At 40.7% G+C, this 27,462-nt stretch overlaps 1 protein-coding gene across 1 annotated transcript in view; it reads left to right on the top strand.

Moving 5' to 3' along the window:
• The first annotated feature begins 5,991 nt into the window (after positions 1-5,991).
• LOC308118318 (matrix metalloproteinase-17-like) overlaps positions 5,992-27,462 on the top strand; it is an 85,902-nt gene continuing 64,431 nt past the window's right edge. The window contains exon 1 of the mRNA XM_080477671.1: positions 5,992-6,183. Coding sequence (XP_080333797.1) covers positions 6,043-6,183 — 141 coding nt within the window. The 5' untranslated portion in view covers positions 5,992-6,042. The remainder of the gene's footprint in view (positions 6,184-27,462) is intronic.

The following is a 27,462-nucleotide window of genomic DNA, read 5'->3' as shown; positions in this document are numbered from 1 at the left end:
GTTGAATAATTCAGTCTGTTAAAGTTCCTCACTCTGTAGGAATCCAGGTTTCCAGGCTTTTGATCAGTGTTGTAGTAAAAGCCACTGAAGCCTCCATTGTGTTTGTGTGAGTCCGCTAAGACACACACCACTGTGTTTTTGAGCATATTTAACAGAATAAAGGCCAGATTTACACAAATTTCCAAATAAGTGGACCTAAAAAGACAGCCATTACTGCCCTCAAAGATGCTCCCTGTTTTGGTTGCACTCCCACAACCCATACTGTGTTTCCATCCATCTTTTATTAGTGGATTTAGGACCATTTGGGGAAAATTCACACACGCTTAGGTCAAATCTGCAAAATCCACATAGGCCAGCAAGCTTACTCAATGTAAGAAAAGATCACTAACCGCTACATAGCTTAAATTGTCATACCGCCTCATAATAATTTCACACGTTCACATCCACACTGGGCATTACAGCAGATAATGAAAAGAAAATAAATTAATATTGCCGCCTCATAATTAACGCCTGAGAATTGAATATGTTACTGAGCGTGATCACATGTGATTAGACAGTATCTCAGTGTGCCATCTGAAAATATTAATGTCAAAATAAAGAAAAATATTTCACAATATTCATCCGTCTTTGGAGTTTTAACCTCATAAATTCCATTGTCTACGCCAGTTGGCACGTGTGCTTCAGCAAATATTAAAATGAACGCATATCAAATGGCAGCCAACGAGCTCAATTCAGCCCACGTCCACACTGGGCAACGAGCTGTTCTATAATTACACGATCTGACCAAAGGAAAGAAAGAGTCAAATATTTCTGGGAAATAGTCTGGAGAGGGTGAAACACTTCAGGTAAAATGCGCACAGCGGAGTGAGACGAGTAAATGGCTGTTTTAACCTTCTGTTAATATAAGACCGGATGAGTGGAGCTTCTGTTTGCCAGCAGGCGCACTGCGAGACACAATATTCAGATGCTACAATTACCATAATGCCGTGGCTATAAGGACTGGGCTGACTGGAAGGAGCACTAACGCAGCAGAACCTAATGCACGGCGATATTTCCACCGGTGATGAATGGCTGCTGGAATGAATCTGCATGCAGGTGCCTATACGCGTGGCCGTCCCTGTCAAGAAAGTGAGCATGATAATGTCAAAACACGACCTGTCCTTCGGCTCAGATTAAAATTCAAATTCAATTCAAAATATTTGAACTCATTGCATCAACTGGTGGGTCAGCCTATTAAAGGGTTAACCGTGCTACAGGGTACGTGCTGCTTGGCGATTTCAAGTCATTACGGCGTGTGCCTTCATTACCTGGTGGATTTGTACATTATGCGGCTCAAAAGAAATAAATAAATGCATGTGTCTTTTCTCTGAAGGCGAGCGCAGCCTCCACATACTGCTGTTTCATATAATAATTATCTCTGCGGCGCAGCAAATTGTTTTTTTTTTGTTTCCTCTGATGTTTCCTCAAACATGGCTGAATTAGAAGTGTAATGAGGGATAGGAAATAAAACATCTTTGCATTTCAGAGACATTTGCAGTTTCTCTACTTCATTGACCCAGCTTCTGCAGACATGTGTATTTGATTGTGTGTAATTTCACCCGCTGAGTCCTCACTCCCCACGTCTTAATGAAAATTCCATAATGTTATGAGTGTCTTACAACAATCGCCTGTTACTAGCAGATCCATGTCCCTGCTTTACAGACATGCGTTTAATTGTCATTTATACATGCTCTTAAAGAGCGCAGGACTGATAAAATTTGCAGACATGACTGGTTAACTGAGGTTTAGACATAAAACTTGACCTTTTGTCTCTGGTTCAATTTAAGACTCACAGTGGCCTGGAGGCAGAATTTAGTTTCAACAGAAACAAATTACTGGCTCTTTATTCTATCATTTGACAGTGTTTTTTTTTGTTTCTTTTTCTTTTTTTCTAAATTGTTTCAGGCCTTTATTCTCAAACCCCATCCGAGTCTGGATCAAGGCAGGCAAAGACCAATTAGGCCATTATCAGAGAGAGACACTTTCTCACAGTAGAGAGCTCAATTTTAAAACTGTGTGTTGCAAAAATTGTATTAGGAATACGAGAACGAGTAAAGTGGATAAAGTATGTTGATTCTATTATACTCATATTACACACTGTATTTGTAGGATTGAAAAAAACAAAACAAACTATGAGCACAATTTGAGTTATATTTCCATTTAAAATCATTTTAACTTAAAATGAGCTAAAGATGGAAATTTTGCCACCTTATAGCAACAACAAAAAAGCGCTCAGAAAGCATGTACCTCCCCCTTGAGGGAATATGATACGGGTACTTGCAGGAAACTGAGGCCCTATTTATAAGACAACATTTTGAAAACCACATCTGTTTACACCAAAACAGCAGAAACGCTGAAAACAATGTAGTTTTCATGTTGGGCCACTAGTGGGTGCTATTGTATGTTTATTTTATGAAACCACACACATATGCACAGAGAACAATATGTTGTAAACATGAACAATGGTGAGTACAAGGACATTTGTATGGACCGACAGACAGACAAGAGGTATCCTGTTAACACAAACCAAATAATATGAATAAAAACTTGTATCTCCTGGTGGAGGTAAAAAACAAAAATAAGTCAACACTATCTAAATCTGATGAACTTTTGCTATACGTAGCAGTATTTGCTGCTAATGTAACTGTATTATAGTGTGACTCAGGCCTTTCAAAGTCCTTTAAAGAAGCGTGGAATACTTGTTTTTAATCATTCAGAAAACATAAAAATGTGTGCTTTGCATTTTTGTCTCATAGTGAGAAAGTCCCCGGTTTGGGTTTACAAGGGCCCCTCTCTCTCTCTCTCTCTCTCTCTCTCTCTCTCTCTCTCTCTCTCTCTCTCTCTCTCTCTCTCTCTCTCTCTCTCTCTCTGTGGAATTTGCATGTTCTCTCTATGCACATTCATGTGCTCATGGGATTGTGAGTGTGTGTGGTTGTCTGTCTGGATGCTTCATGACAAAGGAGTAATATGGAGTTCAAGTACGTCTGCTTAAAATAATTTAGTGCTTTATAGACAAGTAACACAGTTTTTAAATGAGAAGCCCATGCAGTGGCAATGTGCTCCCCTCGCCTGGTGTTGGCAGCAGCATTTATTATTCAAACCTGTTCATATTTTCATTGTCAGCAGGTGGGACCATTGTAAGAATGTGCTATTGGTTCTCTCTGCCTCCTCTCCAGAATGAAATCCTTAAATTCTCACCATGTCATTTACTATGTATCGTGCATTGGAGAAGTTGAAACCAAAGGATCACAGATGATGTACCATGCAAAACATTTATAATTCACAGAGCTTATAAAGGAAATTCGTACAGATAAGTTTTATTACCTGAAGTGTTTGGACTAAATATTTTTATCCAGATTGTAAAATGTAAATCCGTTCCTAATTGTGCCACACGTTGAGAAATCTGTTAAAAAGCCACCTACACTCTTGGGGCATGAATGAATAGCAAGGTAAAACACAGAACAGGCATGGTGTCCCAGGAAGTACACCAGGGAGGAAGCGGCTGCTTTCCAAAACAAACCATTACTGCACGCCTGGAGTTTGCCAAAGGATATAGGATAATGTCAGGGTGGCCGTCCGCCAGCTCAGGATCAGACGGAGGAGAATGAATCAGCACAATGATGCTAAACATGGAAGTAAATCTGCTGCAGAATGTCATTAAAACATGTTCAAGTCCATGTTTATAGAGTTTCCAGTTCGGGGCCCAGTCCTGAATAAAACCAATGTGCTGTAGAGCGACCCTCAAGAGAAACATTCGCAGGAGATATTCTTACAATATGGATGAACTGAAACAGGTTTTAAAGAAGGGTGGACTGGTTAATAAGTTTAGGATCTGATAACATTTCCCGGCTGTGGATCTTTATGGAAGATCCAGTATATTATGTATTTTCTTTGTTTAATTAAATATTGACATAGCTTTGAATAATGCGTTTTTCACATTTGATTTGATGAATAATAACTTGCTCATGATTATTGTAAATAGATGGAATTTGATTCAAAAACCTGACCAGATGTGAGAGATTGTGAACCCACACTGAATCTCTGTATCCATCAGCATATGACTATAGACCACTGGGAGCATGACAGGCACTCAGAGACATCGTACTGCATTATCGTTCGGATGGGTTAAAAAGAATTGGTCTGGTTTTATGTCTTCAGACATGATTGCGGTGTTATCTTGTGACTTTTAAAGGTCTCGGGTAAAGTAAGAGCTTTACTTCAAGACGGGTGTTTTAATGAAGGGTTGAAACATTCATGGGTGAAACTTTTGGTTATGTTGCAGTTTGATATGAAGATAAACCGACCATCTGGACCCGATCCTCATCACTGCAACTAGCAACTTAATAGAGGTAAAGCCAGGTGAGTAACAGAGTAGTGCTAAAGTGACTCAGCACTGACAAAAATTGTACAATAGAGGCATAATTAAAATATAACATTGTTCCCCTGTAAGAATATGAAATATTAGAATTTTCTGTGTGATATATTAACCACGCTGTGTTTTATCACTGAATTACTTACATTTTATTACCAATTCATAAGGGATTCTCTGATTTTTTTGCGTGTTTTTTATTGCCAATTTACCAGGATGTTTTAGTGTGGACCCGAGTGGCAATTCAATGTTAGAATTATCATAAAAAGTAACAACATTGCTTTGATTAAACGGTCCAATGCATATTGTGAGTCTGTTTACATGAATGCCACAAGTGCCTGCAGATGGATGGAGGTGGTTGTGTTTTTAATGGTAAGTTTCTTCTACTGAAGCTGGCAACATTTGTAGTCTTGACAGTCTACAGTCTCCTCCACTCAGTATTAGTTTGATTAAAACCAGAATCATTCAACCATGAGATGTGGGGCTGCTGCAGGCAACGACCACATCCAGGTCAGCTTTTATCCATGTAGGTGTTTTACTGCAGGTTAGAATTATAATCAACAGCACCTCTTATATTTCATCAATAAATCTTATATAGATCGTGTGACCTCTGATGGTTAATGCCTCACAAGTCGTGGGAACCCAGTTCGACTCCCAGTTGCAGCAGTGAGTACGGAGACATTGGGGCAAGTTGCAATGAAGCTTTTGCTAATACATACAAGAGCGATCAAAAAATATCTACATTCATTTGTTTTACCTCGTTTATGTGCAACATTCTGGCATAAAGACAAACGAAATAAAAAAGATAATGGAGGCTTCCAACTTGTCATATCTACTTACACACACACACACACACACACACACACACACACACACACACACACACACACACACACACACACACACACACACACACACACACACACACAATATACGCGATAATAGAGCGGCACTGACAAATTGCGCTTCGTGTCTTAACCCTAAACCTTCCAGGAGTTTCAAATTACGCTCGACGCGCGTCATGAATTCAGTAGTGGCGCTCGAAAGGAGCGCTCAACTCTCACTCTCTCTCTCTCTCTCTCTCTCTCTCTCTCTCTCTCTCTCTCTCTCTCTCTCTCTCTCTCCCTCCTTCGTCCCCCACCCCACCAATCTTTTGGGTCAAACACTCATCCAGTCTCGCTGTGTGCGTCAACGAGTGGTCTCCTCTCCTCCCGCTCGGGACAAAAACCGCACGCAGCTGCTCTCCTTCCCCACACACAGCTCGAGACCGCACGATCCGCACGGGAGCGCAGCTCGCGCGTCTGGCCGCTGGAATATTTACCTCCACAGGACTTGATCTGCAGTAAATAAGATACGATTTTTATTTTTTTTTTTTTTTTTTAATTCTTATTATTATTTCCTTGGATTGCGATCATTTGTGTTGTGTTTTTTCTGAGGAGGATCAAACAAACTTCTGAATCCCGCACCGTCTCCACCGTCACCGGCTTTCATGTGTTTTATGTGCCTGCGCTCCACAGTGAGGTAGAGACTTTATATATCCGGGCACCTTTCACGGCGCGTGTGATTGATCCCGTGGATGCGGCTGTCGGGGTCGGCGTCTGAGCCCTGCAGGACCAGCCTGTCATAAGGGCATCATGCTCTCCCTGCTCCTTCACGTGTGGATGAGGAATATTTGCGGTGAGATGCTGCTGCTGCTGCTGGTGCAGATCTTGTGCGCGTTGCCGCTGATCGGAGCGGCTCCCTCTCAGACCACCGAGCAGCTGGACACCGGAGTGGTAAGTTTATTTTAAATGAGCTGGGTGTCGTAAGTTTGACCGACATTGAGGGTGGGAAGTTTTCTTCCTCCCACCTTCTTCCTACTCCCACAGAATAGATAGTTTCCCCTACTTTTCTACCCATTTGAGGATGTGAATGTTGCGCCTCAGTTGTGCAGCAGCTCCCCAGGAGAGCCCGGCTCTGCGGGCTGGATGAGGTGAGATGGGATAAAAATAAATAAATAAATAAAAAAGAAAAGCTCCTGTTCCCCATCGCCGGAATCAGTTGTACTCTCGTAACTGCTTTCAATAAAAATAAAAAAAATGTAAATGCATGAGCCTTGGCGGGATATTGACCACCTCCGCAGCATGCTGACACGGTGTGTATATCCCGCACTGATGAACAGCAACTCACATCCAGCACAGTGACAACCCAGAACCCCTGTAAGACGTTATTTCCTTTCTTTTTCTTTCTTTTTTCTTCCTAGTCGAGCCACTCAAAGAGGACTTCAATAAGTCATCTGAAGCCAAGTTTGAACAGTTACCAGCTTTGAAATGAGGCTGTTTAGGATGAGTTTTGATGGTGTAGCAGATCCTACAGGCACTAAAAGAAAAGACAGCCACTAAAGACTAATTGTAGTAGTTTCTGCTAGATTAATACCGAGATTGATGATGGCTAACTGTAATAAGGATATCAAACAAAGTGTGTGTCATTTGTTCTGATCTATATATCGCCTCTTCTGTTAAAGTATTTTAAAGCAGATACGATTTATCTACAGAGATCTAAAAGTGGAGCTGTCAACTTGGAATAACTCCAGCCTGAATGCACATACTGTACATCTCATCATGTTAAGCTGTCATTTATGGCTTAATGTTGGACTTTGCAAAGGTATAGGAGTTTGAAAGCTTGCAATCAGCTTTTACTGTAAAAGATCTGATACCTCTTTATATAAAGCCCCAAAACTGTTGGACCTCTTACATTCATGCTGGCGTTAGAGCTTATTTTAGAACTGAGGGTGCTTTCATTATATTTAACTTTTTATTTCTTTCTAAAATGTGTATTAATTATGATGCCATTCCATTAAGACAGACTGGAAAACCCTTCACCTTAACAGGTTAATGCAAATTAAAGAGCTAAACAGCTGATTGTAGTGTGTTGATAAAAGACAACAAGTTGGAAAATAGCTATAAGACAAGACAAAAGAAAAAAATACTCAATGAAAGCTGAATTAAATAAAGAATACAAACAAATGGATAAAATGGTAAAATTATGTAAATCTGGAAATCGTTGGTAAATCCCTCTACTTCCCCTTCAGATTGGGAGTGTAATGAGCAGAGGACCGGTTGATAAAAGTTGATTTGTAACTCCAAAAGGAAACATCATGTGTATTAATAGCTGTATTACATATCAGCACAACTGTCTCATTAAGTCCCAGCACTTTGTCTTATCTCCACATTCTTATAACGAATAGAAAGCCACGGCAATCAGTCTTCTGACACAGATTCTCGTCTTCAAGCTCCGATGAATTCATCCGCTATTCATCCAGCTCCATGTCTGCTTGCATCTGTCTCTGTCGTCAGCTGCCTTGTTTGTCTTGTTATTGTAACGGGGAGTGTTGTTACAGAAGATTGAGCATTAATTCTGTTATCATTGACGCTGCAGAGGTATTTGTAATGCTGGACCAGCTCCATATATATTCCCTCTGGGTGCATGTTGCATGGAGACAACCATTCATCTCTGTGGTGTTGGACATGCAGACTGACAGATGTGAATTGGTCCCCAGTTCCACAGATTTGGGAAATATATTTCCACAGTATCATGTCAGATTTTGCTGTACATTCGGGAGCACTTAGTTGTTGACTAGTCATGGGGTGAGACGTGGATTATGGATATATGCTGAAATCAGTTACGGTAATAAAAAAAGTGCTTTGTTGCTATTTTTGGAATATAGACTGAACATGCTGTTTGTTTAAAAAGCATTAATGAGGCAAAGGTCTGGAACACCTGGATTTATAACTTGGATAATAACAAACATTTAATCTCATATCAGACTGTCTTTAGGCCCAGTGGTCAGTGTTCTCGCCTCAAAGCGAGAAAGTCTGGGTTCAAATACCAGCCAGCTCTTTCTGTGTGGAGTTTGCATGCTCTCCCTGTGTGTGCCTGCGAGACTCCAGCACCCCGCGGCCCTGCACAAGATAAACCAGTACATAGACGCTGGTTGAGACGGTTTTAAATTGACTTTTGTCTTGCAGTTTGAGGTGCCAATAGTTTGTCAACTAAAATTAGCTTTACATCCCAATATATTCCACGTAAACTACATTTCTCTCCAGTTGATAAATGTTCCTAATACCACCTTTTGATAAGCTAATCCTGTTTTAGTCCCAAAAAAAAAAGAAAAGAAAAGATGGAAAGGCAAATAGTTTAATTCAATCCTGGAAGATACTTTAGTGCAGAAATGGCAAAATAACATCTTGAAATTTTCAAACGGCGAGAAATACTAAAAACTGTCAGTGTCTTTTGGAATGAATACAGCAAACCTCCACATTGTTCTTGGTTAAATCGGTTTTGCAGATAGGGACGAGTCGTGTTGTGTGGAATGTGGCTCTCGTGGTCATAAAGGTTGCCGACTCCTTTACTTCTACCGCATCGAGCAGAAACAGAGAAAATTGATTATTATTCAATTTCTTTTCCAAGATCCAATTTTTAGGTCTGGAGTCATCGCAGTTAATTTTAATTTATTTTTTAATCTATAACAGAGTTTAATAAGCCCCACTGCATGCAGCAGCTGGCTCCATTTTTTTCTTTCTGGTTTTTTGTTTTTTTGTTTTTTTAGGAAACTACAAACCAAAACAAGGGGGCAGATGTAAATAGCAAAGTGAGCTTGGCAGCCAAAGAGAACGTGTCTCATTATTAAAACGTTTTTGCAATGTCAAACTACTATTTATTACTTTGAATTATGTGCGAAAACATTCAAGTTTTTTCAATGATAATATTTGTTTTGACTGTTTTGATCTTTTCCTAGGATTTCTGAAGGCAGGGGAGGGCTGATCCTTTTCTTTTATTACCGAATCGTAATCCAAGCCTATCGCTGCTATTCAGCTCTATTATTTATAAAATCACAGAAAACACTACAATGCTTTATTATAACCCAATGTGGCATTTTCAAATATCTTCCTTTTAATTTCAACTGACATCCAAAATATCCCCCGGAAATATTTATTGTGCTCATGTTTAAACCGAATGCTGACCCTGAGTGAGTGTATTTACCAGGCTAACAATTAATCGATTCTCAGTGGGGGCCCATTCATTTTCTTTCTCAAAAGAAACATTGATTGAGAGGATTTATCTTTTTATTTTTTTGAAAATGAAACTCAGTCACAATGAGTAGAGTGTCATGTCAACAAAGGAAAAGACGGACTTTCTCTCTGATTGCTGGTGTGGTTTAAGAGGGGTTTAGGATCAGCATGGGAGGATGGACAGACCGACGGGCAGATGAGGGGCCCTCTCTCCCCTGTGACCGCCTGATTGACTTTTAAATAAGACTCCTTCTGCGTTTGATGAAATCGCCCTCAGCTGCTAGAAACAGGTGGATAATTAGGTTGTTGATGGTTTGAGTGGTTTCTCTCATGTCAGAGCAGTTGTGTCCGGAGCAGCTATCCATTTGGGACACCATGGACTAAATCAGCGATCTACCCACAGGGTTGTGATGCGAGCCACACCCCAAAGCTTGGCTCTTAGTCGAGCTGAATGCGTCCTGTTCTCCCTCTTTCTCTCTCTGTAACTATTGTACACATAGTGATCGTAATTAGCTGCATCACAAACTTAAGCGCAGCTCTGAGGCATCCGGTTTCAGGCTTTTCTGTTATCTAACCCCAGTACATCATTGCAGAGCGCCAATTTGCAATTTCAGGGAATGACTACACAAGAGCTACAATGTAATCAGCACAGTGAACCCGTCCTCCACCGCTCCCTTACCCATAATGTCACTTTAACTCCTGATGGCTGTTTTCCACTTTTTCCACTTTATAACTGAGTGAGGAACTGTTCGCCTATAAATGCTGCAGCAACTGTCTTAAGACAGAGTGAGGTGACCGGATCACCTGCCAATATAAGTATGTGAATTACTGCTTCATCTTGTAAAAACCTAACGAGTGTTTTTGTAACATTTAATCTCTCTCAATGCGGAAAGTTTAATTTACGTCCTTCTTCATGTGTTGTAAAGACATAAAAACCAAATGTGCCCGGTGGGACAAGCACTCCCCAACTAGTCTGCTTCTGACTTTTATTCTGCTTTTTAATTTCTTCAATGAGAATACCATCTGGCCTTGTGTCCTCTAAGTGGAAAAAAATGGGAAAAACCAGCGGGTTAGACACCACCCTCCTCCCACTTCCACTTCCACCACGAGTCCCACTTTTCCCCTCCTCCCTGTTCGACCTCATAATACCGAACTCCCATGCAACTCGGTTTCTGGGCTCCGCCGGCACCACTCCTCATTAGCTCTTTCTTTGCCCCTCATGAGTGTGCATTTCACCGGAGTCATAATCTGTTCTTCAGCCTCTCAGTCTGCTTTCTCCAATTTTCTCTCTCCTGTCCAGATCCAGGGGTTTCTTGCAAGTATTGCAGCATTGTGGGTTTGCAGATTGCAACTTGAAGCGCACAGATAAGGGGTGGAGGGGGGACTGGGAAGAAAAAAAAAAAAGATTGAATGCAGAACCAGTTAAAGGAAAGACTTGCTGCAGTGGAAAAAAGTAAGTGTCCAGAGTGGAACAAGAAAAAAGAACTCTTTCCCAATCCCAGGAAGGATATGATTATAGAGCTAGTTTTCTTAAAATACAACACAAAGTGTGTGTTAATTCATATTACCTTTCATTGCAGCATAGTGCTCGGCTAATAGATACTCACAGCACTGCTGTTCCACTTCCATTGTGCTGTGACCTTTCTGAGGGTAGCTCTGCATCACAGGGCTTAGACACACGACAGGGGCCCATTTACCCCCCCCCCCCCCCCCCCCCACACACACACACACACACTCACACACACACACACACACACTGATCTCTAGAGGGAGATTACCTCCTGGCCGGATAGGATACATCGTTGTGCAAATGAATGGCAGAGAGCACAAGAGGCAGTTCAGTGTTTCATATGTACATCGCATGCTCTCAGCCTCTCTGGGCGAAATACGATACTGTGTAGATCAACTAGTCCATTCTGTCAGCGCAACTTTACTAAGTGCAAAAGGTTCTTGTGGGACTTTCAATTTTCTGAGGACGCTGTCAGGGTTCATAATGTCCTGAGAGCTGAATTCAGTGAGGATCTTAAGGGCTCTGACACTTTATTGGCCGTGGCTGTAGCACAGTGGTGTGGGAGTGAAGCGTGGCAGCCCCTACAGTTCTGCATGATGTTTCCAGTCAGTGACAACTCTTGATAAATTTGTCAGGATTCGTGGCTGGAGCTTGATGTTATTGACAGGAGAACTTGTTGATTAAGTGGAACAGCTTTTAAGTAGGAGGCCATAGATTATGTGTCTTGTCATGTCTTGCCTTGTCAAAGTGAATCTATGTCTCTTACTCGGGTTCTGAATCTGGCGAACTTGGGCAACTCCATCAAAACATCTGTTCACCTCGGCAGATCCTTGACAAATCCAAAAGTCAGAGTTTCCTTTTCAGATGTCTAATACAACAGAGATATCCAAGAGTATTTTTCCTATGGTAAAAGCTGAACCTAACATTACTGATCTTTGTGAAATACCTTGTGAAACCAGCTTTGAGTCTGCATGTGCTTGTGAGTCTCAGAGTCTTTGCTATGGGATTTTATGTAACAGGGAAATGACTGAAGTGGTGTGGGCCACAATACTTCCATAACCCAAGAACTGCTGCTTTACTTATTATCAGCTTATTCGCCTTTTTTTTTTCTCTTTAAAATGGAAAGTGTGCATCAATAAAATGTCCATGTCCAAGTCTCAACCCGGTCTATTTTCGTTTGATTTTACAGTAGTGATGGATTTAATATTGTGGGCAACTGAGTGCTGTTTGCCACAACAGAGCTGCACGCGATGGTCTTTTTTCCTTTGGCTTCAACCGTCTTCATTACTTGTGCAAGCCCACTGCAGGGCTCCCCATATAGAAAACCTCAAATCAAGTCCATGTGGACAGTTCTATTTTAACTCGGGGAGCCCCGCCTTCCTTCTTGTCTTCGACCAGATCAAGGTTTTTGGTTGCCATTGCTATTCAAAGGCCCGACTCGATCTTGTAATTACAGTGGTTTCTGGTGTTGCCCTGGCTCATATGCTGAGGCCCAAAATAATCTATAGTCTTGCCAGTTGAACTGCCAATAGCCTGCTTTAATAGCACGATCAAGAAAACCCGAAAGCAACAACAAAGAGGCTCTGAAATTGCTTGCAGAAACTGGCAGAATTGTAATAAATGTGGTTTTGTGTGCATGTGTGTGTTTGCGTGCCATGTCAGCTTTATCTTGCTGAAAGTTGACGTGTGTGTGTGTGTGTGTGTGTGTGTGTGTGTGTGTGTGTGTGTGTGTGTGTGTGTGTGTGTGTGTGTGTGTGTGTGTGTGTGTGTGTGTGTGTGTGTGTGTGTGTGTGTGTGTGTGTGTGTGTGTGTGTGTGTGTGTGTGTCAGTCACTGCCACACTGGTGATCTCATCGTTTGTCTCTGAATAGCCGTTGTCATTTTTTAACAAGCGGAGCAGATGATGGGGAGGAAAAGAAGGGAGAGGATGAGAATGATTGCTTATCATCTTTGGAGTCAACTTCAAGACCGTTATATGCTCATGATCCCATTTCTCTCAAGGTTCAAGCGAAATGAAGAGAATTACGGGAGCGGGAGGAAGCCCAAGAGAGACTGAGTGGGTGGCAGAGATAAGATGCATCTCCGTCCAACTATCACTGGCAATTAGACCTACTTTCTCCAGTCCAGTGTTGATACTCGGCTTGCCATCAAGTGAACGTAATGAGCCACTAACACTGTGCCCAGCGTCAAGTGGCACTCACGATTGTGCGATTTGCAGTTTATTTGACTTTGTGAACTGCAGTCTGAGCCTGGTTTAATTTTGCATTTGGGTTAATGTTAAGAATAGGTCTATGCTGTTATAAGCGCCGGTTTAAAAATAGTGTCAAACACACGTTAAGGAGGCCACACACACACACACACACACACACACACACACACACACACACACACACACACACACGCAAGTATGTACATGTCCGGTGTGTATTTTTGCACGTGCACGCTCACTGTGGACACACCAGTTGCCAGCATTCCTCAGCTAAAGCCAGAGAGACATCTTTGTAAGGATCGCTATAGTAACACCAAGTGGCTATTTCATGTCTTCATGAAGTGTGTCCATAAATATATCCTCATATATGCAACCCCCCCCACACCGCCTCCAGCTTTGAACTTTAAAAAGCAGTTTCAAAGATGCATTCTGTCGCGGATATCTTCACATATTGAAAGATACAATATCACTTTATAATGTATACAGTTTCCCATTCCTGTAAGGTTGAATTGATTGATATATTTTCATATCCTAAAAGGTCGCAGAGATTAAAAACGATTTACATGTGACATTGATTACCTCGGTTTTCAACAGAAAAACTGTGAATGACCTTTCGCCGAGGCAGCTTGAGATTTCTCCAAAATGATGCATGAGAAACAGCAAAAACACAGGTGGCATTCAGAATTTTAAACCTGCATCTTTCTATCGCACATCCTGCACTGCCGAGAAGGAACTGCACTCCTGCCCACAGAGAAACTGCAGCTAATATAATCCTTGTCAGATAATCAAGATGGACACCTAGAAATTCCCCATGGAAAATTGATTTTTAAAAGCCTACAACAGCTGGCATTTACAGTATTTGTGCAATCTGAGATGCACACAAATTGACAGTCTGACATAAGTGGAGACAGATAAAGGTTAACAAATAGAAGGAGACAAGTTTAAGATCCACTCTGTGATAATTCGGAGCTACCAGGTATGTTTGTTTATTGGGTTTGCGGTGCAGCTTTACGGCCTTCTCTTTTATCCCCGCCATCAGGGGACAGTGGCCCAGCTTTATTCCGTCCTTGTGTCTGTTGAGGCTTGGCTTGGTGCCACACCACATTACCGCCCACAGAGGGAAGAACTTCAAAGAAGGTTTGGGGGCTTTTCCCCCAGTGGAGTCACTGAAACTTATGCGTCTTAAATTAAGCCCCATACAGTTCGAGGGGGTTGTTCTAATTGGCTCCATCACTTTGTTTATCTTTAATCTCTTGCTGACATTTTTTAAGCCCCCTTTTTTTCTCCTCTGCATCCTTTTCTGTGTTTTAATCTCCCATTACCCCATTCAGTCACAAACATCACAATTCAGTCTGTTCAAGATGTATGTCCTGAAATAACACGCAGAAGCCCTTAAAGCTACACTTACTGTACAACCCTGAAAGTGTGACAACGATTTTTCCAGATGGAGGAAAAACACTTAGTGTACACGGCTTTGTATTCACTTGGGTAAATGCGGTGTGAACACATCCACTGAATTCTGTCGTGGTATGCAAGATAATTTGCCCCCCGCACAGCCTTTTCACTCACTGATTTAGGTCTGTCGTTAATACGATCTTTGCTGAAATGTGCTCATGATGGGAGGAAAAATGCAGAGCTTAAAGGATGCAGATATGTACCGAGATGCTACTTGTGCATTTTGCTGGCCTCTGTGAAATAGGGGTGAGTTGCTGCTGGCACAGATTAGACCCATTTTGCCCTTGGCAAACAAGATCTTCTGACAAGCCAGTGATTAACAGCCTCTGCAAAGATGTACACACCCGCCCTGAAAACTGTATTTTGTCAACTCATTAAACAAGCCTTTCTTTGCATCTTTTCAAACAGCCCGTGTCTGTACAAACATTTCTTTTTCTGCAATCAAAATACTTTCCATTACACACTTCAGCGTCCGTGGAATTGAAAGTAGTATTTCACAAAGAAGTTTTGTTCGGAAAAGTTTGCAAATGGATGCAGAGAGAACAGACGGCCAACAACAAAAAGTTGAAAACAATCATCATGGAGGTATCTGGTGTAGTCATGCCCTTAGCAAATGTCATCGGAGAAAAAGATAGTACTTTAAAAAGTGCAGTGAGAGGAAATAGTCCAACTTCCCAGGTAGTAGGTTGAAACCTGGGCAGAGTCGAGCAGATTGCTACAACAATAATGCCAGACAAAGTCATGTGAAGCAGTAAAACTAAAGTCCGAAATCATCCACTTTCTTGTTGAATGAAAGCATATTTGCCCGTCGTGCATGTGACTGTTCTCCTTGTCACCCGTTCACAACATCTGTGGCTACGAAGGCTCTTCAGTCTGCAGCCTAAGTTGCACAAATCTTTGAATTTTCTGTGTGAGTGTAATGCATAAGTTTAAGAGATGTTGGAAAAACGCTCCTGGGTTGTGTTTTTTTTTTTTTTTTTTTGCAGTATAAACATTTCAAATATCTCAAACTTGTTTCAAACTTTCTCTCTTAATGTTCCAATATGTCAATCTGGTCTTCATCCAGGTTGGGGTTGTTAATTTGACCCTTTGTGCACCTTCAACCAGTCACACGTTATCGCAGCCCAGTGAGATAAGAGCTTTACCGGGAGGCTCTTCAAGACATGGATGACCTTTCACTGGGTTTGTGATCACATATTGCATATAAATGTATGCAAGCTTGAAACAAGAGTGAGCAGTGCAACTCAGTGCATTACAGGAACGGTCTTAAAAAAACATCAACATATAAGACAATGTGATTAGTAAAACTTTGGCAAGGAAACATGAGCATGTACAGTTCACTCATGAAGCTTGCGATGAGATTTGCAGTGCGGTCCGCCTTACTGCGATGATCTGATGTCCTCTCATCAGCCTGTGATGTTTCTTCAGTCGCACACTCTTTGTTTCTGTCTTGGTCCAGCCTCTCTGCTGTCTCCTCTCTGTACTCTCTCGTCCCAGCAGCACTTTGTACTGACATCTCCGTCTCCTCACCTCCCTCGCTGCGTCTTGCAGGAACAGACAGAAGTTGAGTCTCAGCTCTTCTGTACAACCAGCTGCTCCTAAGCCAAGGATTAAATGATTTACTTACAGTCGGGTTTTAATCCTCGCCGTCACACTCTCACACATGCAAACATGCAAATTAGCACTGATTTTGCTCCCAAGCGTCTCGAAAGTGACATTCACACCTCAGAATGAATGGAAACGAGGCGTCGCAGTAACCGCATCCATCACAACGCACTGCATTCTTTCAACAAGTCAGCCTTGTGTCCCATTATATGCATACTGTGTCTTCACCAGAGCAAAATACTTCCTAAAGTGAAGTGATTGAGTGTTTGGGCTGGATGGCGCGAGTGCCATCTGTTTGCAAAATAGTGGGGTGAATTCTCACTGACTTTCATTGCATGCTATGCTTTTCTTCATTTTTCATCTTTTCAGTTTGATGCCTTCAGTCTTAGGAGCACAGTTAAATTCTAACTCATTCTAACAAAATGACGTCTCCCTGTAATGCAGCAGTGGGATTACAGCTATCCATCCATCGCTTATACACCTTTATACAATTTCAGGTTGGTTGTGGTGGTAATGGTTGTGTGGTCCGGGGCTGGCTGGATCTAATTCCAGTTTACAGTGAAGGGTGGATTACACTGGAATTGAGTGATCTCGCCTGATATAAATCAATTTCAATTTAACAGTCTCGTAGAGATTATATCACAAGAATGTTTTACTATTTTTGACGAACAAAATTTGTGAAGGTGCATCTCCACCTGTGATCCAGATGATGTGCATGTAAATGTAAACACTATTGGAGAAGCGCTGATAAATTCAAAAGAGTGAGCAGCACAAACACTCTGGAGTCCTTCATTGTTATTGTTGTTGATCTACTTGTGCGTGTGCAAAAAACTATTGATTATCCTTTTTGTTCAGTGATGCAACAAACATTTACCTCTCTCTCTCTCTCTCTCTCTCTCTCTCTCTCTCTCTCTCTCTCTCTCTCTCTCTCTCTCTCTCGCTCTCTCTCTCTTGCTCTCTCTATTTTCCCTGATGACTAATATACAATACGATGGTCGCCGGCATACCCTGGACAGGTCACCAGTTCATCACGATAGAGAGACGGAACACTTGTACACTTGTCTTTAAACCTTTTGATGCACAGGAAGAACATGCATACTCTCAAGCTGGGTGTCAAATCGGGATTAGACCGTACTAACCATGATACTAATGTGTGCACTGGGATTCTATCCAAATTCGGCATATTATATGACTAGGACTTTTTTTGCCTTTGTGAGCTTAGAATGGGAATTTCAAGATGTGAAGCATGCGATTAGCAGGAGTCTCTGCCTGAATTTTTCTTCAGGTACTCCAAAGTAGTAATAAAAAGTCCAAATACATGTGTTTGAGGGCAATTGGGGACTCTAAAGGTGCACAAATGAATGCTGGTATGCATGGTCTCTCTCTGTTTACCCATTACAGAGCAAACACAGAGTGTCCTGGGGGACATCCTGTACAGGTTGGCCAGATTGGATGGAGTGGTTTAGAAGATGGATGAATAAAGGCACACATTCACAACTTGACAGTGAGATTTTTTTTTTTCTAGGAGAAACTCCACCAAGAGTAAATCAAAATGTTACTTTCACCAATCATCTCCTTTATATATTTAGATTTGCGGTGAAGATGTTCTTTATTGAAGTGTTGTCTGGCTTAAGGCGAGAGCATTTTTACATTTTACAGAGGGAACAATGGTACACATGGATGAATATGGTTCGGAAAAGAGTTTAAACAATTTTTAATTCCTATGCTTTGCTCTTGGGTGTCCACTCATAATATACCAGCGTATATTCTTTTTGGCGGCTACTTCTAACGGAGTCTTTGTCACGTCTTTAAGCAGAAATGGTGCTCATTGCTGTATCCATTGTGAATTCTATGGGACTATTACATAATGTATTCCCAAATACTGCTAAATATAGCCTATCAACTGGGCCAGATAATTCCAAGTCGCTATGCAAAGAAAGTGGTGGTGTGCAGGCTGGTCCATTTGGAAACATAAGGCTCATTGTCTTTATTTTCTTTCAGATTTTCAATGAATAACACGCTGATCTTTAAAAGCAGTGAGCCTCAGCTGGATTTAACATTCCCACGCATCTAACAGTTTTATTCCTTCTAAACCAAGACATTAATCACTTGTGATTACAGCTAAAGTCGTTGTCTTGTGAAAAAGTAATGAAAAATATGGATACAATTATTAAAGCTACCATTTCATAGTAAATTCTGATAACACTACAATTATATTGATGAAACTGTGTTTGCTCGTCAACTTGATTGAGTTTCTATCTTTTATTTTACACCAGAAGGCACAAAGTTTTCTTTTTGGCAAAAATAGCTACACATAAATTTTGACATTTTGAAAGAATCACAGCAGAAAACCAAAAGAGCCACGACTATTGCTGCCAAAAAAACATCGAGTTGTCTAATCAAGGCAGGCTGCAGTGACTGTCAAGAAAACATTTTCTCACTTAATAGATAAAAGCAGGTGTCAGCTTTTCGAACATAATCAGGAGCAGAAATTATTTATTGACGTTCTTATTGTGAGACTTAAATATGCACCCTGCAACCGTTGTAGAAGTGAACAAACACTTTGAAACCCACAAGAAAAGCACTTGATGAAATGTTCTAGCAGGTTTTCTTTAGGTTTTAAATCCCGCTAATAAGGTTGTATTTCTCTGTAAAACTAATTATATCCTCCTGGAACCAAGGGAAAAGTGTTATTCTTGTTGTTTTTTTTTCCTGTGATTTTTCTTTAATTGGAGTACAGCATTTGAGTATAACACATGTCTCACTGGAAAGCCCAGGATGTCCTGATTACAAAGCACAGGTCCATCATCAAGGACACAAGTCAATGAGACATAACAAAATACATAACAGTTCGCTTCAACACTTAAGTAGAGCTTTCAAGCAACTGTATTTCACTGCAGCTTTTATTTTTCTGGCAACTTTTATTATTTTTCCCCCACATATAAACTCACACCAGGCTCTTTACTTTTTGTGCTTTTGTTAGTGCATGAATGGCTTTGTCTAGATTTCAGTTTTGCATTTGAGAGGAATCATTGACATTTTATATCATTCCAAACATCAAGACTGAATTCACTCTAAATGTCACAGTAACACAGAAAAATACGACGAGCATGTATTTGTCAGTGCCTTTTGTGCAAAACAGATCATCCATCCAGCCATCCAGAAATTCATCAATCTTCTCACTCGATTAATTCACAGCGGGGTGTGGTGGGGAAAAAAACCGATGCAAAAAGATGAAAACATTCTGAAAGTTATAAATGGTAAATGGATTTCACTTTTATAGCATCTTTCCACTGCTTAAACAGTCCCCAAAGCACTTTGCACTGTTATTCACATTCACATTCACACCAATGAGGTGGCTGCTGTATAAAACACTTGATCCATGCATTTAGGGGTTCAATCTCTTGCTCAATGGCACTTCGACGTGTGGACAGGTTGAGATGGGGAATCGGCCTTGCAACCTTCCGACTGAAAGACGACCACCCTACCAACTGAGTCACTGCTGCCCCAAACCACAGACTGCTGAAAGCTGAGACTGTGACAGACAGAACTGGGATGGATGGATGGATGGATGGATGGATGGATGGATTTTTGTATAACTTATACTTATGACTGTACTAAATATGAATTGGAATTATTCCAACAACAAAAAAAACAACAAGAACAGGATTTGTACTCAAAATCTTTATTTGTTGGCCTGGAATTGAGTTACAGAAACAGCGTCATGATGTTATACTTTAAAAGATAATGCATTCAGTTTCCCCCCTCAATTTGTGTGCACAAGCTTCCTTTTTGTACACTCCTGTAAAGATTGTGGGCGATCTTTACTGCAATTCTGCTAATCTTTATGAGATTTGGATAATGCATGCTGGGTCTTTCTCTGTGAACTCGGGCCTTTATTCTGAGGCAGCAGTTTAAAAGTTTAATGTGCTGTTTTGCCCCTCTTTTATTTGAGGTTTCAAGCTCCAAAACAACACTCGCCAGCTACTCCAGTCATGATTAACTCATTGATTCAATTTCGCTGGTTGCTGCCCGTTGACCCGATGCAGCCTGTGATACTTTGATTTCACTGAGGGAGGAGAAAAAAAAAACTTTTATAAAACATCCATTTACATTTCTAGAATGTAGAATTCGGGTTTAAAATCAGAAATATACATAACATAATCCAAGTACTGAATAATAAAACTGAATTCATAAATATCTCCAAGACCTACAAAGAATTAATTCAGATTTATATTAAGTGTATATGAGATGCTTATGAGATTTGATGAAAACTAAAGAAAGAAATGCTCCTTTCCGCCAGTGTTTTAAGCATCCATCCAAATTTGGACGCTCTCAGGCTGCAAACCCCACACGTTCATGGAAACGTGGGGAGAGGGAGAGGGAGAGGTCATGCTCAGTTTAAAGCAGTGAGAGGAAAGGTGAGCGAGAGAAATGCATTAAAGTAGACGGATGATTCTTGGGCCGGGATTAATTCTCGCTCTTTTACCGCCTGGCAATCCAGCCTCAATTTTCTGTTCGATTAAATGTGCCATTCAGGCTGCATGTCACCCCCAATTTCCCTCTCTTTCCGTGCCCCTATATTCTCTATCTTTGATCTTATCTGTTTGCACAAATGAGACTAAATCCTTCATTTCTCCAGTAAATTGTGTTTACACTCAGGATCTGCCATTGGAATGGCTTCAGGAGCTTCTCAGTCAAACACACTTGAGCAAGCTTTCATTTCTTGGAGCCTAAATCATCCCAGTGTAATACTTTAAGTAAACCATCTCTCGGAATAAGCCGCTGATATTAAAAGGAGGAGCCGTTACAACTGCTTTGAATAATGATGGCATCTTTGTACCTGCCGCCAACACCCGTAGACGGTCAGAGAAATTCCAGTTAAAAAGTCCAATGCTGCTGGACAGTAGCATGAGATGAAGAGGATCGCTTGATGTGAGACATTGTCTGTGTGTTATGTCTTCATTGGTTTGTGTGTCTTACTTGATCCTTTTTCCTTCTTTTTTTTTTTTAAACCAGAACTAAAAGGATTACCATCTTAGGAGACCAAGCTGTCCTTTAATTAAAAATCGTTTTGGGGCCTTGTTCGATTTGTGTCTGATCTTTATCTACTGTTTGAGATCCCACTTCCTCCAAACGACAATATGCTGCTAAATAGTGAAGTTGGGCGTGTCGATATGGACATCAGAACATTTTCCTCGTGCGGACTAAAAAGTTCCTGGAAAATTAACATGTCATCAGCTAAAGATACAAAAGACCATTATTTAACCAGTTATTGAAGGTCATTAAGTGTGTAATGATATGAATGGTCACAACATTGAGTTTATAAAATGTAATATGGCCTTTGAAATGTGCTACTATAAATGTTATGGAATAATTTGAAAACAAGGTATTACCAAGGAGGAAGTCTGACAATGAATTCAAATTACAATTGGAATGCCTATCAAGGTTTCACGCTGAAGGAAGTTACTAAGTTTTGGCCAAATTACAAGAAGACAAAAACTCTTGCGCACACAGTCATGCATGATCAAGGCAAGGCAAGGCAAATTTATTTATAAAGCACCGTTCAGACTCAAGGCAATTCACAGTGCTAAAAGAAAGAAATGCAATAAAGCAAGGCGATTAAGAGTCTTAAGCGATCACAGGAAAGAGACAGCTTGAGGATGACCACAGAATCTTGGTTTCACCAACATCAAGGAATGGACTGGACAGGGCATTGTAACTTGAGTCGGAGAAGCTGAAGTTGTTGGAGAACAGAACAGTTGTCTGAATGCAGCACGTGCTGGTCAAAGGACTACGGAAATGACATGACAATGATATAAAATGAGAAAAATGTCTTGGAGCTTCCACAGCAACCACATAAGTCATTTTTTTATATTATTAATTTGACCCACATGCTTAATGTCTTTCACAGATGACATTGTGATCTTGTGATTTCAAATATATTCATAAAAATGGACTGACATTTGGTAATCAAGGCTGTGGTTCAAAAATTAGACAGTTTAATTTTAGTGGTCAATAGTCATTGTGGTTCCATAGTTGAACTATTTTAGTGAAGGTAGTATTCAAGAAAATCTTGACCGACATTTTGGACTTAAACACGTTTTTTTCCCCAAAGTAAGGTGACCACATTGCGTGACTGCTCTGTCACTTTCAAGTATGAGTAGGAGTCTGAATGAATGGATGTGATTGACGGTGTAAAGCACTTTGGATTGCTAATGTGACATGTTTTATGAAAGAATTTTCTGATTGTCTAAATTACTGTCAATAGCAACATGGCTGAATGGTGGAGACATTTTTTCCAGATGGTGGTAATTGTGTTCAGTTTTTTTTTTTTTTTGCTGATTGTCGGTGTCAGGTAATATTGCAGTGATTTTAATCCGCTGATTTAAACCCTGCCTTTTCAAATGTCACTTGTGATTCATGCAATCATCGAGAATAAAATAGGCATTGATTGAATGGAAAGACTGATGCCTTTCACTTCTTTCTGTTCTTTTTTTCCACACTTTCTGCAATGGGGGGTGTGGGGGGGATGTGGTATTTCAATTGTGAGAAATAGTCCCTTGTTAGACACATCACAACTCCATTTTCACTGCCATCCGCAGCAAAACGTTTCACTTCATGGTAAACTTCACTTCTACTGGTCTTGTTGGTTACAGCTGTGGGCATACGGAGTTGCATACCAACTTTTTGCTTTCCCTGTGAAAGATGAAGCAATACTGAAGCTTACAAAGACACTTTGATGTCTTTCCAATATCCTCCCTGAAGTAAAACGTGTAAAAATTCTAACGCCTCCATATTATGAAGTGGCTTAAGAAACTTTTTTGATGCGGTCTGTGTAAATTTACCAAGGTGGCCACATCAATGGCTCCATGTATTTTGTGTCCTAACATTGTGTGCATGAAGTCGAACATTTTCTGCGGTATTTCCCTCATGTACAAATGCTAAAGATTTCATGTTTTGTCAGTTACAGTGAGATTACCACAGCGGCAACAAGGTCCTTTGGTCTTTAATTGGCAATAATTAATGGATTCACATGAAGTTGTTTAAAAACTTTGAATGCCACATACCTCCTTTTTCCAACGTCCTCACAACTTTCTCCTGCGCTCCATTGACCCCATAACCTTTTAAAGTTCAATAGGTCCGTCACAAGACTGAGCTCATCCTGGAGGTAGTGAAGAACAATGTAAACACTATAATGGACTCTGCCACTTGGTGACCTTTCCACAGACTTTAAGGTTGCGGGGTTAAACGTCTCCCACTGACTCATTTCCTGTCAGAGTGGGTTAAGACGGTGGGACTCAGCAGCTGTTCATCGGGGCTAAACAGGGAGGTATTGTGGGACAGAGGAGGTCACATGCACTGATGCAAAACGGGTCTCGCTCGGAGAGATGTTGTGGTGGTGACTGAAGTCGGTATGTGTGTCAGTGGTGGCAGACAGCCTCACAATACAGGGTCCAAAAATAAAAAGGGGGGGGGGGGGGGGGGGGAGCAGTGTTACAGCGATGGTCTTTGTAATATGCCAAGAGTGTGAGACACACAGCACTATGTTGTCTGACAGTTTCACCTTCTCTTACGTTCCAAGGCGCCAAAATAAGAAGGAATTATTAGAGGAACTTAATCTTGCAGGTCATTTCAAAATCCCAACGTTGTTACTTCAATCCCAGATCTCATGAGGACCATTTCTGAAGTATCTTTTGACAAGGGTTAAGATTATCAGGTGTGTGAGATCGATTATGTAAAGTGGGTGGGATTTGATTTTGAAGATCTCACAATCCAACATATTATTCCCAATCAGTACAGTGAAGTAAATAATAAACATTGTAGACATAGGAACGTTTTTGTCACAGATATTAGCCCATTTATAATGTGATGGCCATTTTAACCATAGTGTAGCATCCCCTCTACATATAAACATTGCTGAAGTGGGGGGGAACAGTTGCTTGGGTTTAGGGAGAGGAATGTTGTCCCGTTCTTGCATGATAGTAATTGCTCAGTAGTCCAGGGCCTTTGTTCTTGGATTTTCTGTTTCATGATGGTTCAAATGTTTTATATTGTCCAGAGGTCTGGGCTGCCGGCCTGGATGCACTCCTCCAATTCAACGCCATGCTGTTGTGTATGTAGTTAGTTTTGTTTCACTGAAATATGTAAGGCTTTGATTCGTCTGAACACAGGACGATTTTCCATTTTGCCTCGGACCATTTGAATTGAGCTTCTGCCCAGAGAAGACGGCTGCGTTTCTGGATGCTCTACTGGTTTCTTCTGTGCACGATACGGCTTGAGCTCGTATTTGTATGTGGTACAGTCAACTGTGCTCACAAACTGTGATTTTTCTAAATGCTTTTCAGCCCAGGCTGTTTTTGCCATCGTGCAGCTTCAGGGAAGCGATAATCGCCAGTATTCCGTTTTTTCACTTTCAGCCTTGCACATAGAGGTCTCTCTCCACTGTTTGGTCTTGTTATGTGATATTATACACTGCAAATTGTGTGAAAGTCTCAGATTGTAGATGCAGTTTGTCGCACATTGGCAAACCTTTGTCCGTCTTTTCATTTGAAGGGTTTGTGCTCTCTGAAACACTTATTCTATGTCCATTCATGTAATTGATCAGTCAACCAATCAACCAGATTTACTTGTCAAATTCGCCTCCATTTTCTTTTCTTTTAGTGACAATGACTTTTCCAGCTTGTTGTTGCTGCCGTTTCAACTTTTGTGAGAACCATGAAATGGTAAAATGTCTGTTTCAACATTTGTTTTCTACCAGGAATAAAATATCAATTTATGAGATTTGCAGATCATTGGATTTGGTTTTATTTTTCAATTTCACACAGTGTCCCACCTAATTGGGTTCATATGATGGAATGGAAAATCTAAATGTTTACACAAGATGAAACCATCACATTGAGATTGGACCAAATCTAGTATTTTGGAGTAGAAATTGTGACTTTGAACAATTCCCACAGCAATGAAGCTGGTATTTGTCAGGTGTGCTCTATGACGGATAACCCTATTTGATCAAGTTTACCTTTTCACATTGACCTTAGTCCTCACAGAAGTATTTTGAAGTGTGAAGTGGTTTCTGCTTGCAGGTTGAAGTTAAACAGCGGTGCAATTTGGCTTTATAAAGCAGACACAGACACTGTTCAGTTCAGCGGTTGCAAGGTTTAAAATAAACTGAGATAGAGAAGTGGGTGTTTGCTGAGACTGTTGCAAGTGTGAAACTCATATTGTCATTAAGTCGTCCGTCCAAGCACTCGGGCCTGAACACTTGGGAAAATTGACAAATGGACAGGATTTCTTCTTGGGCTTCTTCTTTGGTTTTGGCAAACAAACAACCCACCATAGCCAACGTCTGGTGAGGAGTGGGACAAACGGCTTGTTGACTTTGCTGAGTTTCAGCTTGTTAAGCTGCTGCTCAGTCCTTTCTTACTCTATAATCACTTAGACTGCTGAACTCACAATTTAGTTGTTATTGTTCACATATTTTTCCGTGCACAGACAATGGAAAATACCAAGCCAGGATTTTCAGAAGTACCCCACAAGGGAGGAAATAGCTCTAGATGTGGGAACTGCTAAGATTTGAGGTGTCAAAAGAAGTCGATTGATTGTGAAAGGAGCCAAAAAAGATAGAGCAGAAATGCACTTTTAAAGCAAGCTGGCTTTTGGGTAGACCTTATGTTGCTTTCCAGTAACCGCAAAGCTCAGAAGTCCAAACTGTTTTTGGTTTTATGAAGCGGACGTAATAAAAAAACTCGTCCCCTTCAGGTTTGTTTCGCGTTGAGAACCCTACATTTTCTTTCCAAGGTCATTTACACACTCTGTGTCACATGTTTGTATAAACTGCAGGACAGGGGATTGCCTTTTCTAACGAAAGATTGATCATGATAGAAATTAGTCGAGAGTAAAACTATTATTGTTTGAAACACATGTTTTGTGGTTGAATAAGCTGCAATGGCTAATGGAGATGAGTTACAATTATAAATTCACAGTTGCTGAATATACACCACTGGTCAAAATGTTTAGAACACCTATAGTTCTCTAGTTATTCATTGCAATTCATGCCGTTCAAGTTCAATGAATAATTTGACATGGCTACAAAGGTGAGTGCTGAACTGCCATAGGTAAGAAAAATGAATTTAAAAAAAAAAGGTAATGTTGCTCAAAACTGAAAAATAATATACATTTCAGAATTTTTACACATAGACATTGTGTTTAACTAGGTGTCTGATTGAAGTCAAATATTTCTGGCACGAGCGGATGATGGGTTTCACGGGTGAGTAATTGCTGGTGGGTTTCGAACTGAGCTCTACTGAGTGTGGATGAGTACGGGTTCGCAAAACTGGACCCGTGCGGGACGCTGCTGCTATTGGGGCTACTGAACACTAAAATAAGGTATTATGGAAAGACAATTTTAAATTTGAAATCTTGGGTTCATTTAGCAGGGTATTTGTATGCTGTCAATTAGGTCAAATGACAATTCAGTATTTACCATCAACTGTCAAACATGGAGCAGGAAGTGTGATGGTATGCATCTGGTTCATCAGGTGTTCGTCCTACAGAAAGATATTTACCCAACACATAAGTCCAAGCAATGGCAGAACTACTGTCGAGCTGGTTTGAAATGAAATGGGCAGAAGAGTAATTGCAAAGCAACCTACACATTCCACACATTTATGGAAACTTCTGCAACCCAGCTGGAAGAACTTTATGAAGAAAATTCGATTCCCTTTGTAGAAAGAAAGCTGTTATATCAGCCAAAGGTGGCTACTTTGACAAGTCAAAAGTTAAGAAGAGTTGAGCTTTTTGCTGATTATGGATCTCAACAGCCATTAAAAATAACATATTTGTGTCAAACAATAGAAGGTCTATAGAATTCATTCATAAATTACTGCAGCATGAGAAATGTCGGGCTCGAAGGTGCAGTAAAATGTTTTTTGAACCATTTCAATGAGTCGTACACACAGTTCTGATGCTGTGTCGTCTGTCTGTATGAAGCCATGCTGTTCTTGTAAATGAAAAGTGTAATATCTTTATTTAATCTTGCAAGCGTGAGCACAGCAACAGCTTTACAAACCACATGCAAATTGTTGCCTGCTTTGCGATTTTGTGATTTATGGAGCGCTGAAAATGTCTTCCCAGTGAAGTGATGTGAATTCAAGTTAGAGATTCTGAGACAATTGGAAAAACGGCGTTTATCTCATAACTTTGGAAGAAGAGTTGTAAAGTCA

Source organism: Lipophrys pholis, assembly GCF_963383615.2.
Source record: "Lipophrys pholis genome assembly, chromosome: 12".
NCBI lineage: Eukaryota > Metazoa > Chordata > Actinopteri > Blenniiformes > Blenniidae > Lipophrys > Lipophrys pholis.
The sequence above is the reverse complement of the archived record's forward strand: the minus strand, read 5'-3'. Positions and strand labels throughout refer to the sequence as shown.